This window comes from Hermetia illucens, chromosome 6 (assembly GCF_905115235.1).
Source record: "Hermetia illucens chromosome 6, iHerIll2.2.curated.20191125, whole genome shotgun sequence".
Classification (NCBI taxonomy): domain Eukaryota; kingdom Metazoa; phylum Arthropoda; class Insecta; order Diptera; family Stratiomyidae; genus Hermetia; species Hermetia illucens.
In genome coordinates, this window is record NC_051854.1 from 6,724,899 (window position 1) to 6,743,703 (window position 18,805).

Sequence of the window (18,805 nt, forward strand, 5' to 3'; positions counted from 1 at the left end):
GTTTCCTTGGCATAAAGGTTGGAATTTTCGAAAAAACGAGGAAATGCAATTTTCTCATCGCTCGAGATGACTTCCGAGCTTTCGCGCAAAATAAAAACTGAATAAAAATTCCTAGATGGTAAGCGAACAAAAGGCCGTTCGAAACAACGGTTCGTCGTTGGAAAAAATAGCCACATCTGAAGCAGATGGAATCCCTAAACTCAATGTGGAGATATTAAAAAGATAGTATGGGCAAAGAAGCATACATATCCACTATAAAAGCACGTGCTGCAGGCTGATCCCAAGGAAATTTCCGACCAAAGGTAGCGAAAAATAAGGATGACAACAAGCCTGCGGTTGAAAGCACTTCTAGATCGGGAAAAGTGAAACGAATGATTTAACAAGGTCTGGCAGGAAACGATTACTAAGTGAAACCGGAAAAAAGACTTCAACTTGTTGTCCCTTTCTTTAACTTGATGAAATCAATACTTACGGCGCAGGAGGTTTTCCAGGAGAGTCTATCAATTCAAAACAAAATACATGACCTAAACCTGAAAAATTGCTTCAAATGGACAGAATATGAGAATGGGCGCATATAATTTCAAACGAATGGACCAATTCATCTAAGTAAAAAGGAGCTTTACTTCCCCAAAGACGAATGCTTCCCAAAATGATGTCGAAAAAGGACCTTCGTATTTATAAAATCTAATCTTGTATTGCTCTACGGAAATGAGACATGGACACTGACGCAACTGTCGGAAAAGCAAAGAGAAAAGGAAAAATCGAGAGAATGCACAAAGGAAGGATACCCAAATGAGTGTTCAATGGCAGAAGCTATAATAACAGATAAAAAAAAATATCAAGGAAATGTTGAGGTTATTTAGTTGCCATAAACTGCAGGTGGCTTCTAAGATTTTCTAACTGGAGGACGTGGTCATTAGATCGAGATAGTTGAAGCTTAGAATCATTTTTGGCAATAGCACCCACAAAGAAGAGAACTTTAAAAAACAGGAGCGTATGTGCATGGAATGTTGTTACCTCAGTCTAATCCCGAGGAAAGTTCTGACAAAAAGTAGTGTCAAATTATGGATGACAACACGAGTATAGCTAAAAATACTCTTGGACGTCTCGTTAGGAGAAAGTGAAACCAATGGTCTAATAAATGGTCTGCCAGGAAGCAATTACCATGGAAAACCATGCTGTTGCCCTTTCCTTTAACTTAATGAGATCGATACTTAGGGCGAAGGAGATTTCCCAGTAGTTAGAGTCAGCAGCAAGCGAAGTGGAACGAGTTTGCCAACTCAACTGGAAAAATTGCTTCAAATGGACAGAATATGAGAATGGGCGCATATAATTTCAGATGAGTGGACCACCAATTGTAGAGTGGAGCCTTAGTTCCTCAAAGACAAATTACTGCTGCAAAATAACATCGAGAAAAGTCCTTACAGGTGGATATGTAAAATATTAATCTTTCCCTTGTTGCTAAACGGAAATGAGACGTGGACGCTGACACAAGTGCCGGAAAAACAGATCGAAAAGAAAAGGAAAAATTGGCTAACGAATTCCGAAACTACATTGAGCGAATGCGTAAAGGAAGGATACCCACATGAGCGTTAAAAATAGAAGCCATGCTAGTAGGTCAAAAGGGAAATCAAGGAAACGTTGAGATGATTTAACTGGCTAGAACTGCAGGTCGCTTCCACGATTTTCTAACTAGATGACGTGGTTCTTTAGTTCGAAATATTTGGACCATGTGCACCATCATTTTTGGCAATAGCACCCTCGAAGAGAACTTAAAAAAAACAGGATCGTTCCTACTACAATGAGTGTTATTATTGCGTATGTGCATGCATTCCAGGAGCGACTTGCTCTCTTCTTGTACTCAGAAAGAGGGGTTTCGCTCCCGAAACGTATGCCTATACACAGTAACAAAACTAATTGTCGTAGGGGAGCTTTCGGTTCTTTTTAGTAAAACTAAAAGATGTTTTTTGTCGGAGGTTTGAGGGAATCCTAAGTCACCACCCAGTTGATGTCGAACCGGAACAATTAAGACCTGCCCTGGACGAAAACGTCAGTTACTGTTGAAAATTTCGGAATTTAGTCCAAAAAAGAAGAGTCCCTGGACCATAAATGTGGAAAAAAGTTTCTTCCCACGTTGATTTAAGGCAGCGTCTTATGAGTTGCCTCTGCCCAGGACGAAAACGCTTCGGCCTAGTTCTACTCGTACTCACTTCGTGTTTGCGATTATCCATAAACAAGCGATTACCACCTGTAACCACGTTCGTTGACGCTACCCCCAGGGGAGGGGCGAAGCAGAGTGTCATGAGTTCCCTCTGCCCTGGTCGAACCAATCACTTTTTTAGTAAAGATGGTTGAAGGAGCGATGGTTGACGAAACTTTATAAGTAGGTCAAGCCCCAAAATATTTAGGAAAATTATTGGACCTTGTGAACAATTCTTGGACGTAATGCCCCAAAGATGGGAAGGAGCATTGCATTTTAACGTTTACTGACAACCAACCCATACTTATGGACACTTTAGCACCCCTTTTCGCCATCATCCAAGATAGGAGGGGACATTTTAAAAATGTGTACCTTGAGCCCAAAAAGCCTTCCAAAATAATCATGTAGGTCCGAAAAACACAATTTGAAAGATGTTTCAAGAAAACGGATACTATCGGGAAAGATAATGTGATACTCCAAACAGGTCAAACTATCACGCATTAAAGGTACTACCGATAGGATAAAGAAGGTCCCCAAAAAATACGGAAAATGAGCGGTTTGTATTGTTCACACTCCTGTACTGCTAGAAACGGGAGGAACAACCATTAGGACTCAGGTTTCCAGATACAGCCCTTAAAAGGAGATAAGGATCTCATCACCAGGTAATAGGAATAAATGGTGGTTAACGCAATATTCAATCCCGGTCATTTGGTGAAAAGAGCAACTAAAATTTTGAGTCTTAAAAGCAAATAGCTTCTATTACTCAACAGTATCTGCCTCCTGTAGCCCGCATGCAGCTAAAGATGCAATTTGGTCTCCATAAAATGTAACAGGTGTAACACGTTAATAACATCGAATAACGTAGGCTTCTCAACACAATACCTTCAGTCACAATTATTCGATTCAACCCGGAACCCTTTTCCAAAATTCCATCCTTTTTTTCTGACAGACTTGCAACCAATTTCTCATCTCCTTTTAAATTCCGCTTCCACTTTCATAGAAACCCTTCCCCATCAGTTTTAAATCGAATGCTCAATGATTTCCCCCTTTCAGAAAAAAGGACTAACTTCGCGCGGCTTCGCAACATTTTTCTTTACTCACTGGTAACATTTCTCTCCTTTTTCTCTTCCTACCTTCAGTAATGCCGCAGAAAAAAAATAATATTCCATAAAATAATGGATGATCCATCAAAACACGAGAAAAAACATTAATCGCAGCTGCCACGAACGGTTATGTAAAGCATGAAACGCAAGTAAAGTGCAAAATAATATTAAGGTCCTGCCACCGGGAAAAAGGAGCAATTTAGCACATTAATTTCTTCGAGTTTTTTTTCTGCATTCATTATGGAACACTTTAATGCAACTTTTTTTCTGCGAATGCTTGTAAAACTACACAATCAGCACAGGACGGAAACCATGAATGAGGTCTAAGGGGTTGCATAGCATCCCTGGCAGTCCTGGTTCGTATAATTTTACGTCTGCACATTGCGTGTTATGTAATTAGAAATGAGTGACACAAATGTTCTAAGAGCGAAGTAATGTGAAGCGTCCCTTCCGATTCGATTTGAACCGAAGGGGTGAGATGAATGAGGCAAGGATTTCGGAAGAGACGCTCCAATCGCATTAGGGTTGCTATAAGTTCCTAGGCAGAGGGACTAGTTGCCATCGCTATCGATTTACAACGATGTCCTTTAGCAGCTCGCATGTCATTGCAAGTACTTCGATCCTGACTTGATAAGGTGCGCAATAAGGATACGGGACGAAATCTCCAAAGGAGGCATTAACGACATCAATGATTTCATCATTGAAGGAAGCACTGGTACCATTTTCATTCCTTATAATTATAGACGTTATCCTTAAAACCTAATACAAAAAACAAGGACTACACTTACCGCTGCATTACGATTCGGTGTCATGAGTTGATTTTGCGGAGCTAACATACTAAAATGTGGTTGTCCGCCCAAATACACCAACGGTTGTTGTTGCTGTTGCTGCTGTTGTTGTTGCTGCTGAAGTTGTTGATGTTGTTGATCACTTGGCTTGGGCATACCAACACCATTCATATTTACACTTGGATGCATATGATCATAAATGCTTCCTTGCATGGTTTGCATCGGTATAGGACCACTTTGACCGGTTGGATTGCTCAGTGCATGATTCAAAACGGCTGAATTTAGATGATTCTGGGCATGCATATGATTCGGGATCTGTTGATGAGACGTGGAGATGTGGTGTTGTTGATGGCCCAACATTTGTGGATGTTTTGACGAGGGTTGTTGCTGCTGTTGTTGTTGGTGTTGCGGCATTGACATACCAACACCGACCCCGATATTAACACCAACCGGTCCGACGGGTGTTACATTATTCATGGGTGCAGTGAATTTCCATTTGTCTTGGGACTGTAAAGAGAAAATCGAAAAAAAATTATAACATTTCGAAGGATTATAGCTCTGAAGAATTTTGGGATCTCCTCCCCATTGTCCTTAACATAAACTCATTCATTTTGCATGGCTTTCAACTGCAGAGGAACGTGCATTAAGCCATAAAAGCATCTACCCACCACAAATCCTATTTTCGAGAGCATAAACTTTAAAGATAAACTCACGAAACACATCCAACATCAAAACTTCATTACGAAGTCAAAGCATCATCTTTCCGTCTCCTCAAGGATAATAAAATTGTTATTTCCGATATTATGCAACAAAGAGGACTAGAAACAAAAGGAGGAACAGTAAACTTTGTTTGTTATTCTAATGTTCATGATACAGAGCAGAATGCTGTTCGTTCTTGTTGAAAGGATATTTCGACCTTATGTAATCTTCCACATAATCGGATTCGTCCAAGTTGTTGCCCAAGCTTAACGTCTTTGAGAAGGACAAGGAAGTTATATAAGTGCACGTGCCTAGTCGACATACACTCCTGATCAATTGATTACGGGCACAGCATCCTTTCTGTGCATCAGAATCGAAATCGATTGTTGGGCGAGCAGTTTCGAAGGAAGGATTACACAAAGGACTAAGACAGTTGATTACCGACCTACATAAATTATTATGGAAAGGCATAGCGGAATATTTGAGGCAGTAGAATAACCTGGAATTAAAAGGTGCGTTTTATGCAATCATTAATAAGGACTTGTCATTCTTTTAATACGAACCATTATTCAGCTTTGAGGGGAGCAGAAAGAACGAAAAATCTTAGTCCTTAGGATGCAAAACAATGTCTCGATGAATCACTTTATTCCAGTAATCCATCTTTTCCGTGGATAACCTCCTTTTCGAAGATACTATTGCGAGGATCAAAAATTCAAGGAACAGTTAGTTCCGAATAAATTAGTAGAAAAGTCAAGTGGTTCCTGAAATACAAAGGGAGGCAGATGGTTCCCGAAATACAGAAGAGGGAACAGCTGGTTCCGGATATACCAACTGCCTGTCCCCTCTCCTTTGTGGTCTATCCTCTATCACCTGTTCTCTGTCCGCTGTATTTTGGCCCATATTCTCTGACAGAATTCAAAAAAGTATGGATTTTTCCTAAATAATTGATTAAAAATCGATAAGGAAAAAATCGGGGCTCCAAATGAAATTATCTAAAGCACCGCGAACGAAAAGACTCAATTGGAAGTTCGAGAAGTATCTACAGAAATCACGTAGGAGTTGAAAATGTTTGCTATGGACAAGGCTGAAGGTTGCCTTTGAGGGCCACAATGCTTGCTCAAAACCACAAATGCATTTTATATAAACGAAACAGGAATGTTACCAGACAATAGCGAAAGTCTTAAACAGTATCATTGTAGAGAAAGCAGGTGCCGATATCATTGGTCCAGGGAAAATGTACTTGGAGCGAATGGGTAGGTACACTAGCATATTCTAGGCGGAAATATATGCGATAGACAGATATGCCTCCTTTAATCTCCAAAGGAACTACAGAGGGCAAAACATTGCTATTCTCACCGACAGCCAAGCAGCGATCAAGACTCTTAGGTCCAACCAGGTCAACTCTAAATTGGTATAGGATTGCCTTGAGAGACTGAATATGATCGGCTCGTCCAACAAGGTCTGAATACTCTAGGTTCTGGTTCTGCTGATCTAGAAAACAATGAGGCAGCGGGCGAACTAGCTAAGAAGGGAACAGGGACGCAGGTCTTGTGCGGTCTGTGATGAACTCTCCGGCACTTCCCCAAAGTAGCTCGAGGCATCGGGGAGAACACTTAATACCAAGTGCAAAGTTGAAAGACCTGGAAGTAGGGAATATACTAAAGTTCCTGATGGTTATAGGCCTGCTTGAGATACTATGATTATTAGATACGCTATAACCAGCAAAAGGGGCACAATAGTTCTTCGGTGCTACTTTCCCTTAACAGAATAATGAATCATTATAAGATTGCCCTTCTTCCGTCTTTATCAGAAAAGAAACTATAACGAGGAAATCCAATGAATTGTCTTTTCAGACGACAACAAAATGATTATCTCAAAATGTCCGATTTATTAATAAACACAACGCGACGACTCTTACTACAAATCAAGTATACAACACCCTCCGCCATGCCAAAAGAGCAACAATACATTGTTTCACCAGCAATAAACTCACAACGCAAGTCAAGGTCTTTTTCAGCCTCCTCCATGTGCCCGAACTATACTAAAATCTCCCACTTGCCCCCAAATTTATTGTCTTCCAAGATGCTGGATTCATGTAAATACGATTATCTTTATCGGATTTACACTTAACAAGTAAATAAATACAAAAGCACAAAAATAATCACAAATAAAAGCGCATTTCGAATCTCGAAACTCATCATCATTTTACTGTTCACCATTATCTTTCTTCTGGGGGGATCTCGAGGGGAAATGTATGCCAAACAATAATGGAGCTCTCTGGGCACACGAGGATGGGAGAGAGAGAATTTCTACTATTTCTTAGCCATCATAAAAAGTGAAATGAAATGCATTCATGTGTGTAAAGCATGCATGGATGGTAAACAATTGAAATAATGCCATGTTTTCACGAGAATAGTCTGAACGTCGGATATATTCAGTCCAGATTCAGGAAATAGAAAATGTGTACATTGGGGATGAATGTGCAGAAAGAATATTGCCAGGGGGTGTGAGCTGCCGTTGGGGAGTTCAGTAGAATAGGCTAACAATGGGCGCTTTGAACATTGCAGGACGCTGTTTTAGACAAAAAGACAAACCTAGAATCACATTAACGCGGCGAAGGCGATTCAGAAAATCAAAACTTGAGTTGATAGCGGGAATGATGTTTTTAGTTCGTTAACTTCAACTTCTGCTAAATTTCTGATGGATTCCCTAACGATTGAAGCGGTGATTATCGAAAAACATAACAAGATGTTTTCCCACACCAGTTCAATAACCCAACCCCATTCAGTAGCAGAGCCCTCAAGGACGCTCCTATCGGGGACACGTCTACCGTGATTAGAAACTTAGGTTTCTTGAATTGCAAACTCAGGGCAATATTTTCTTCGTTCCTCTCTTCTGTGTGGATTGTGCAGTGCCAGTGGTCACATCTACAAGGACTTCCAACTGGCAGATCCGACGGTTGAATTACCTGCAGACATTAACATCCTTCGCGAAGCAGATTACCGGGGAAACATCGCAGAACCTAGACTTCTCAGCGGATAACCTGGAGAAGCCCCTTGTACGCTGGATTGTCTTTGGCGAAGCTTCGACAGCACGGTTCATTTAGACACCCTTGCCAGTTGTTGCGCACTATAGCGACGAAGAGCTTCATTGGTAGGTTTTCGTTCAGCACTTCTGGCTACAAGAAGAACTCCTGAAGGTTGATCTTTCAGAAGAAGAGCTTCACTGCGCATGCATTTCCGTTCTCTAGATGGCAGCTACGACATCCATATCCTATTAAAGGCCGAGGGAGGGATAAGGATCATTAAGGTGAGTTTTTTTAAAAAAAAGACTTCATCCCCAGCCGAGCTGCACAAAGGACTCTTGACGTACTATCCGCCCAGCAATAACTTCTTTGCATTGAGCTGTTGATAAGGTCAGGACCTCCCTTACAGATCGCTTGAACTACCATCAAATCTTGATGCGAACCTGGAAACTAATTGATATTTCACCTCCCCATGGGCTCTTCACCAAGCAAGATTATGGAAGACGATGGTCCAATTAGCAAAGCATCGCTCGATTTCCCTACTTTGCAGAAGGTATCTTTGGCTCCTCAACTTTATACGTTTTGATTTGCAGACCTGTCTATCTAGGGGTTTCCTGTGCAACAAACAATGGAAAGGTCGCGTTTAGTTACCTAGAACCACACTCAAGTTTGCTGATACCCTTTTCCAGAGCTAGTGCCAGGTCTTCCATAGTCTAAACGAGATTGTCAAGATTAAAAAAAGTCGATGAGCAAAGTAGAAAGGATGAGGGCTAGTTCTAGGTAAATATTAGTAAAAACAAAAAAGCCTCGGGGGAACCAACAGAAGGCACAACTCAATGAAGTTGATATTACTTTCGCAAGAAGTGCACTGATGAGGAAAATGACCCAGCTAATTAGTTACCAATAAGGAGGGTATTGTATTCAAAGGACATAAGGCAATATCGGACGAAGTACTAGAATTCGACTATATTCGATATGAAAGTATCTATTGAAGTATTCAAGAAAATTTCTGCGCCACTAGGTTTGGTGAAAGAACCCTGCCGCAATGCTAGGTCGTAAAAATAATGCCCATGGGCTACCAAAACCTCGAAGGAATGTCGGAAAGTCTACAAATATGTTATCAGCGTAATAGTAAACAAGAAAGAAAGAAAGAACTAGTTACTAGAAATAACAGTGGCGCAAAACAATCCGTTAGAGCAAAGTTCTCCAGAGGATTTTCCAGCTCTAGTAGACAACAAGCTTACCATTGTTTGTGTAAAGTTTCAAGAAAGCACCTGGGTTTGACAGAATACCTAACCTGGCTGTGACGACGACGATAAAAGCAATATCTTTCATTTTTATGTATGGTCGGAAGGCACTTCCCGGAATCAGTAGAAACAACAGCTGCGGATTTTTTTACTGAAGAACGATAACCCACCAAATAAGCCCCCCTCGCACCGCCCCATTTATTTATTAGGCAGCGTGGTAAAGCTACTGGAATTAATAGCCTGCCCTCGATTGTCAAGGGACAGGAGACATGTACAGATTTCGAGCTGCCCGGTTAACGGTAGATGTCATCAAGTCAGTAGTCTGTCTGGCAAAAGAAGCAATTGCAAACATAGGTAAGGTGGCACAACAATACGAAAAAATACTGTGCTATCATCACATCACCCATGATGTGAGGTATGCTTCAAGTATACAATATAATCCCAAAACTAACTGGATTTGCCCATAAATATTCAGCAAGACATCAGAGACTATTTCGCAGATACGAAGCTCCTGTATAACACTGACTTGAATCCAATGGTCGGCGAAGTACCTCAAGAATCGGTTATAGATCCATGATTCAGTACTCTAGATGGTAATAGACGACCATGTCCTTTTGGTACAGTTTGGTATAGATATGGTGGTCAATTTTGTTCAACACAAAATCTTAAAACCCTGGGTGACACCCTCACCCGATTATGATAAACAATTCTGGGTAAAAATATATCTAACTACTGTCAATAGACATGGCACATAATCTGAGAGGACAATTAGCGAAATGAACTGAGAAGCTCGACAATGGCGGCCCCCTTCTTTGCACACGATGCGCTGATACCAATTCTATAGAAAACAAAAACACCAAATCCGAGAAGATATTAGGGAAAGAAGAGCTGCTTGCTTTTGAACACGGTATGAAAATGCATCGCTCGCCTCAATGCCCAACAATGGAGGTGTCAATACAACATGCGACAAAATTGCAGGATGCGCACAGCTAAATATAGAAGAAGGCCCGCAGAATGACGCAGCTGCAAGTGCTGGGACAGCAACTACTTCAGTACTCTGTAATGCTCCTGTTCCGGGAAGAAGCTCACAGATCATTGAAACTAGGCACGTGGCTTTGGACCTAGGCGAAATAGGAGCCCAGTCGCCTGCCCTTGCTTGAGCTGAAAAGGAAAAGCTTATCAGGAAATGAAACCGACAGTTGCAACATTTTCTTCTACAGGCGGACATGGTGCTCAGAGGTGGCGGGGAGGAAGACAGCACAGCAACCCTGTTGGCTGAATCAAAACCAAGAGACCGAGGAGAACTTTCATAGTGGTGGCATCGGGAGACGTTGTATCGAATTGGTTTGCCTGCCGTGATGCTGCTGACGAATGTTCCAAAGGCCTAATCAGAGCGATCAGACCCGAGTCTACACAGGGACTCATCTGAATTGGCAATAGTCACGAAACCTTAAAAGCGGTATACTGGTACCATGGGAACCGGGATAGCCCCTGGACTCACATACTTCAGGAGAATTCATGTTGTATGTGCGTTCAGCTCGGTTGTTTGCGATTGGCCCCCTAGTGGGAGTTTTATTTGAATTTATTTCAGAATATTTCATATCCTAGCCTCTCCCGCACTTGAATCGAAGGATTATTCAAAGGCTATGTTCCTATTGCAATAATAGTCAAAGCCCTTACATAATTTGTTCGGAAGTCACAACCTTTCGATATTTAACCTACAAGGAAACCCCCGTAATGATAGCAAGCAGACTTCCTATGTCGTTATCAGGTTCCTCTAACCCAGACTTCAATTCTGTGATTCCAACAAGGAAATACTCTATGATACCGTTCACTTCTTATTTCCCCTTTTCCATCATCCAAGCACATTTCAAGGATGTCTTCCATCTTCTATCTTTCCTACATTTCCGTTTCGTTTTTCTTGTCTTCCTCATCAAAACCATTCCCGTTTTGACCGCACTACAGCAAAATTACGTGGTGCCTATCTCCGCAAAATGACTATCTTTAAAAATGAGAATCGGATGAAGTTGCCACAGAGAAAGCCAGACAGACAATAAAACGAAGGGGCGCAAACAGCATCGTCAGACAGACAGATACGGGAAAATATTGGAATTACGCCAGAACATTTTGAAAAACTAATTTTAGTAAAATTCCAAACTGGGAAAGAGGTGCTGGGCAATTTCTTGATTTATTTTCTTTTCTACTTTTCTCTTCAATGCTTTCTTGTGTTTGCGCAAGTGTATTCGGAGGGAATACACAACGGTAGCGTGGCAAATTTGAAATTAAATTGGTTAAATTTGCTGGAGCAGAAAATTAAAGGAAGAAATGTTGGAGCGCATACGTAGCAATAAAAAAATTATGTTAAAGGTTAATGGGAAAGTAACGATGTTCCAAGTGAGAGTGGAAATTGTTGAATTCATTTGAGGAAGTTGTTCGGGACCCATTTAGTTCATATCAAGATCTTTCAATGATTTTTTCTGACTCCAGGGTTGGAAATGATGTGTTTTTGGGGATGTTTCAAGGAGTTGGTGCGAAGGTTTCCCAGGAAGAGTTTATTCCGAAAGGAAATTGAAGGGTATTATCCTTTCAAGTTCGGTTCGGTTTATCAACTGACCCTCCACACTCTCCTACATACTTTTTATATAGTTCCCTGATCTCAACACAACGTCTACCAACTGGCTCATATGGCTCTAAGGTTTCTCAGTGGAATGAGAGTTATTATTGGTAAAGGAACCAATTCAGTTAGTATTTCGCAAACAGATCGAAAATCAACGTTAAAACAGACCAACCTTAGTTTCCACGAACCCAGCATAGCCATAAAAGCCTCCCAAACACCTCCCATCAGCTAATCGCAACTTGGCAAATTTGCTATGCAAATGCCAAATATCTTAATCCAAACATATACCTAAGCCTCTTCAGCATATTTGCAGACACCACAAAGCGCCTTCTCATCTCTTACATAACATTCAAATCACACATTGACCGCGAATATTCCAAAAGTCAAGATTACATGAAGTGCACCTTCCCCAACCTCCTCATCTTTTCCCAGCCACTCATCGCTTCGCCGATTCTCGCCATTTGTAAAACAAGTCAGGTTGACCCGCTGCGCAAATTCACTTGGATAATTTGCATAATATGCAATAATAAAAGACCAACTGTAGTGGTTATCTCGAATTCCTCTGGGTAGTCATCGCTATCAGGCCCCGCGTGGCAATAACCTGAACTGAGGTGGCACTCCGGGGCTCACAAGTCTCGCATTGCTTTGTGGCCTACCCTAGTCCCGAACATTGTCTTTTATCATTATGCGCGTGCAAGAAATGAAAACACCAAGAAAATGAGAATTATAATTTCGCCACGGTATCTAGATATCTATGTCTGTGGCTGGGTGTGCTTGTGCACCAGTGCCTGCATCAAAGCAAAGCAAAATATGAACCCAACCCGGTGATGAATGAAAAGTCATTAAACGATTTTTTTTCTTTTTATCTGACTTTGCGGCGGGTGGCATGCATTGAAATGTGATTGAAGTCGTAGATATTACGATAAGGTTTCGCAGGGTTGCTATTGGCTTGACTAATAAGACCCCAAGCCACTTTTTTCCGATTAAAAAATTGCAACAGTTTTGATAAGAAATTGGACAGTAATGTATGTTCCCTCATGGTTTTCGACCCCTAATTGACGTCAATTCATAAAAAATGCAGATTTGATAGGTGCAAGGTGCAAAGAAAAGTACCAAGAAGTGGCCAATCAAGGAGCTTCTACTGAAGTTTCTGGACAGTGACTTGCTTAGGTTTCTACCATGCAAAAGCTTGACATAGTGTTATCGGTAGAAATTCAGACGAAGAGAATCGTTAATTTAAGACAGTTGAGATTCATAGAAATTTCAGTCGATCTTTTGCCATTTTCCCAATAAATCCTTGAGGTTGTAACACTTTGACTTCTACAGGGAGCAAATTGTAGTTCTCCTAAAGTTTAAGTCCATTGTCTCCGTTGTAATGTGAAAGTCAAATAGCTTTATGACACAACTTCATCCAAGAGCCGCTGCCTGTTACTTCTCGTTGTTCCGTTCCGATTGTTTTGAAACCCATTATACATATACAGCAGTTCGGGAACCAGTTGTTCCTTTGTAGTTGATTTTGCATTGAAGACCGAAACTGAATTTTCCGCTTAGAAGATCTCATACGAATATTGGTTTCCATAATATCTCTTTTAGTGATGAAGGACCATTGAACAGCACACGTAAAAGCATCCCTGAGGGCACATTAAATGCTAAGGGCATTGTGATTACCTTCGCTGTAGGCACGATCCCCTTCGAACTCGGATTGATATGGAGATTACATTCAGAGCCCCGCCGTGAGTAAAACAGTTGTACTGGTTGGTAACAGCGGAAGCGAGGCTTATCTGATTAAGGGTCAAAGCCAAGTCGTAAAAAGCAACTTCACCTTTTGAACACAAAAGGACCTCTTCTCGCAACATAGGCATAATTACAACCACCATGAAACTCCCTCAAGAAGCCAACTAAAAACTAAAAATTATCTCCATTAATTCAAAGTGAGGTAGAAAAAGCCACTACCGATTTTCTCAAAACAAAGACTCCACTCTCAATTGGCAATAGCAAAAGTAATTACTACTTTCTCCTGGGTTCCTCGGAGCGCGGTAGAAGTTGCTGATTATCACTCCAAAAAGTCATAATTGGTGGTGTCGAATCGGCCCAATAATTCGGTAATAGTAAAAAACTCTGTGACCCTTTTGCCCTTCTCCAGGTTGTCGATTCAGATCACAACTTGTGAATCTCAGAAAACAGTGGCCGTCACCTTTCCGGGCGATGTGGCAATCTTCGTCTTCTTCGACGCACATTCGTCTGGTGAAGTCCACTGTTTCCACTGTTCCTTGGCCTTTGGTGGACTAATAGACCCATGTTTCATCGACAGTGATGAAACGACGCAGAAACTTCTTCGGATTGCGCTTAAACAGCGTCTAACGCTGCTCTGAAGTGGTCTCACGGTTGCACTTGTTGTCCGGAATGAGCAAACGGGTACCCATTGCCCACAAACTTTCTTATACACAAAATTCCATGCACGATTAACCCACGAAGTCTGTCAATACGAGATAGCGGATTCCTCCCCAAAAACATGAATGGAATCACCGACTGATATTACCCTTTTTCTGTACGCGGTCAAAACAAAACTACGATTCTGATTCGGCTGAAATCTTGACAGTAAGCAGAGAACGTACTACTCTCTTTCGATATTGGCACCAACGGGCGGTAAGGCTAAGTACTTTTCGGACCGCACTCGTACAATCATCCATAACTATGGAGGGGATTCGAACCCGAAGCTGGAAACTCATAGACAACGATTATATTGTCTAAATCTTCTTCATTGGAAACTGCTTTTTCCGAAACAAATCATTCAATTCAATCTAACAAGTGGCCTAGGGCAAACCTAACGCCTGGGATATACACCTGGTACAACCAGAGCACCACTAAACTTCCATTCCTACTTGATGAATTCCACCAGTGAGCTAACAAAAATGATAGGAAGTCCAATCCCAACAAATGCAAATGTTAGATGAAAAATTGAACAACATAGTAATGAAGCAGCCGTGGGAGGCGTCTCTGTAGACTGCAGCATTTTGGATGTGGCTCTGTAAGTTCTAATTTCCTCTTTGGGACGAATGGTAGAAGAATACTCCAGGACTAGCCTTCACAATGAACTGTGGGATTTACCAGCAACTGATTCCCCAGTGACGGCTCTTCATATCAACTAGACTTTGCCTTAAGCCCGGCTTGATAATTTTTTGGAGTAAACAGCTACAAACCGAAGCGACCAGTTAATGACACGATTTCTCGATGTACATATCTCCAAATGCATGTTTTCAGGCATTTTGCAATATAGACTAGCAGTCAAACCGATTTAAGTTCAAGTAAGACATTGCCTTATGTACTTTTGGCCTAAGGGATTAATTTTGAATGGCCTAGGCCACAAATCCCACGGGTTTTAGCTAGGATCTACTATCACGTATAACGTAACGATCAATCTCATTGAGAAACGTCTGATCCTCAGAGAATATTTGTACCATAGCACTCTCCAAAGGACTATGTTATAAGAAATCTGTTTTTGAGATTAGACTTCAATCCGAGCACATAAAGTAATGGACGTCCTTATCATGAATAGAACTTCCTGTAGCTTCAATTTATCCAATAACTACAGCTAAAACTGCATATGGCGCAAAAGGAAGTATTCGTAGCTAACACTTTATCATCATCAACAACGGTGCAACAACCAGTATCCGCCCTAGACCTGCCTTAATAAGGAACTCCAGACATCTCGGTTTTGCGCCGAGGTCCACCAATTCGATATCCCTAAAAGCTAGCTAGCGTCCTGGCCTACCCCATCGCTCCATCCATCCGCATCTACAGCTCCAAACAGTATTCATCGCCACACCGTCTCATATTCCTAAATGCCAGATTAATCAATTTGGGAAAGTGAGCGGTGTTTTTGGCACGGTTGGCTCTCATGTGAGAATACAAAAAAATAGGTATCTTAACCAATTTGCTTTACTGAATTGTGCAATGAGTCTCTCAAACCAAAACTACACTTTCGTTTGATTCACTCTCAATCTTGAATATAACGATGTACGGACCTACCAACCTACTCAGCATTTCTCGTCCTAACTTTTGACAATTTCCTAGTGCCACTTAGGTATAAGATCAAAAAAACTAGCAATACGTATCAGCCAATGGATATTCTCCCAACATTTATAAGTCGCAATTTTTGGTTACAAGAGCTTATTTCTTAAAAAAGGAGCGAACCGTTGTTCCATCATTTCTAAGTCTTCCGCAGGCCCATTTTACGATCCCTTCCAGACAATAAAAAACATCCGTGACAACGGACGGGAGTCAAAACCGAATTTGAAACCTCAAACGCAACAGCCATACCACGACTAAATTTTCTTTATTACAGCCTGCTTTATGCCCAATAGAACAAGCAATCTAGGGCAAACCTAAAGCCCCAGATATTACTGGTATAACCAAGGCACTTCTAGATTTCCATCCAAAAATTGCAGCGAGTCTGATTCCAACAATCGGATGTTTAGATGTAATGGTTTTTAGGTGGTTGAGATGTACGATTGTCAAATAACAAAGCAATGATGATGCTATGAGAGGAGGCAATTTTGCAGACTGCAACATTTCCGATGTGAGTCTTCAATTTGTAAAATTCTCTTTGATAAGAGTGGCTCCAAGAAGAAGGTTCCAAAACGCCCCTTCAAAAAGATCTATGGTCTTTACGAACAACTGGTATCAACTAGATGTTGCTTTAAGCCCGGCTCAAAAAATTTGGGAGTATATAGTTAAAAACCTAAGTTACCAGGTTGAAAGGCTACTCTTGTTAGTTAAACTGATTTAATTTCGGGTGAGACACTACTTTTGGGTTAAGGAATTAATTTTAAGGGGTCTGGGTCACAAATCCCTCCGGCGAACCACTATAACATAGATATACTTCTGGTCTAGTGATCCCTTTTTCATCCACCTGATCCCCAAAGAGTGGTTGTCGAATATTTTGTCCCAAAGACTATGTTTTCAGAAATCTCTTTTTAAGGGTTGTCCTCGGAAACGCATATCAGGAGTGAAACTGTCAAAAGGTTCAATTATACCTCCAATTACGACTGTCAAAACTGCCTATGCCGGGAACAGAAGAATAAGGAGCAATAGGCACTCTGAAAAAAAGTAAAGAAGTCTGGGAGGATTATGGACCGCGGAAACTGCTGTCGAACCGGGAAAGCACCGATTCTGATTACCACACCCATTCATGCCAAAAGAGGGCCCTAGGTCTACAGAGAGGTATTCCCTTTAATCCTTTGAATCTTCATTCTGTTCAAATGTTGAAAAGTTGGTTCATAGTAAGTAGTCTTAGGATTCTCTCTGATTGAATCCATTTTTGGGAGTTCAAATGGAAAAAATCCCGCCTACCAAGCATGTAGTCATGCCAGAAATAGACCTTCAGTGCAGTGCAGCACGGGCCGCACTAAAAGTCTAGTGATAAGAAAGATAAATTTGCTGGAACGCATTCTAAAAATATAGACAACCGTTCTACATTTGATTTCACCGCTCCAGGTAGTCATGCCATCTTCCATTCATTGCAGCGCAAAAAACAACTGTTTTCGCCCGGGATCGAACCGGGGACCTTCCGCGTGTTAGGCGGATGTGATAACCACTACACCACGAAAACACATGAAAGTATTCACTTCGTCTTCCAATCTCTGATGCCATTGCCCACAAAGCACGATATGCTCCACTTATCCGCTCGCATGTATCATGCTTGCTACCCAAGTATTACGTCAAAGTAGCAAAGTCTTCATATGATAGCTCTCACGGTCCCGAAATCAAAGACAAGGCGCAAACACAAATGAGACGAGCTCACGCGTCTAATAAACTTTCTCGTGTTTGCCTTGAATATTTCGATTCAACCGGTTATCTAATCTTTCGCTTTCTTGGTCTTACTATAATACAAATACTCTTCCCATGCCACTCTCGCCGGCGAAGTGATTATCACCGGCAGGCCGGCCGGTTTTCATATCGCCAAGAGAATCAAACGTGCGCAAGGTCTTGAATAAGACTTTCATTATCACATCGTCCGATGATCAGATTGGGAGGGAGCTGGGGGACACGTCACTCTAAAAATTCAATAGAGAGACAGTCATCATCATCATATCTGCAGGAACGAATGCATAACAGATTTTCTAAGTGAAATCCATCTCTCATACCCAAAACAGGGATAAATTCTTATCATCACAGAACATTCCAGACAAATTTCAGGAGCATTCTATTGCAAGGAGATGCACCAGACAAAAGGATGCCCAGAGTGTTGAAAAGACGAAAATAATAATAGGAAAGCTCTCGCTGTGCAAGTAATATTCAAACATAAATCCCCATTTTAGCGAGCGTGCTGCACAATGGGAGCCAGCCAGCACTACTATCGCAATCCCACACCTAGTCGACAGCCTAGACTTCTTTTCGTTTCTTCCGCTTCTGGGCTGGCTGGGGCTCTTTGTGCAATCGTAGACAGACCTCGACCATGGACGGTTTTCTTAGGTTCGTGGTTAACTTTTATTATTATTATTTCGCTCCATTGGTGCGCACCGTACACTCGTAGATGATATCGTCTATCATTTGAATGAGGAAACCAGTTGCTGGTTACGTTGAAGCGGGACCAATGCCGTCGTCGTTGGTCTAGGTCTGTTTTCTGGATACTTTTCTGCATTTTATGCGGCGATAGTTTGCCTTTTCTCAACTCTACACTTTGGGTGTATTTTTTGCTCGTATTCTAAGCGCACTATTGCCAACTTCTTAGCTTGTGACGATGGCAACGCCGAGGTGCCACTATATTCTTGGGTTATTCGTCTGCCTGCCGGCCGGCTCCTCAAATTCTTCGTGGGCACAGTCTTAGACATTTCGTCTAATGACTAAGAAAGTGGTGGGTTTGGTGTGTTATTCGCGACTGAAAAGTACAGACTTGCCTTCATTGTCTCATCGACATATCTCGGTGGATGCCGTTCTGTTTGTGTATCTTTTTTTCGTTTTGTTTGCTTGTTCCCGCATAGCGAGATTTCATCGCCGGATTTCGTATCGTTTTGCAAATGGTTTCATGTGACCGAGAGTGTCTCGGCGTGATTCGACCAAGTCGGCTTTTGTGGTTTTGTAGTGGAATAAATCTTGTGGATTTGTTGTAGGCAGACATTACAGA

General features: G+C 41.5%; 1 protein-coding gene and 1 non-coding gene across 3 annotated transcripts in view; both read right to left on the minus strand.

The window, feature by feature from the left end:
• The window catches only part of LOC119660441 (maternal protein pumilio), a 698,863-nt gene that overhangs the window by 669,594 nt on the left and 10,464 nt on the right, over positions 1-18,805 (minus strand). For both annotated transcript variants that reach the window (XM_038068994.1, XM_038068993.1), the window contains exon 3: positions 4,092-4,598. In XM_038068994.1, coding sequence (XP_037924922.1) covers positions 4,092-4,598 — 507 coding nt within the window. The remainder of the gene's footprint in view (positions 1-4,091; positions 4,599-18,805) is intronic.
• Trnav-aac lies at positions 17,218-17,290 on the minus strand. The gene has a single exon. It is a non-coding gene; the product is annotated as a tRNA-Val (tRNA).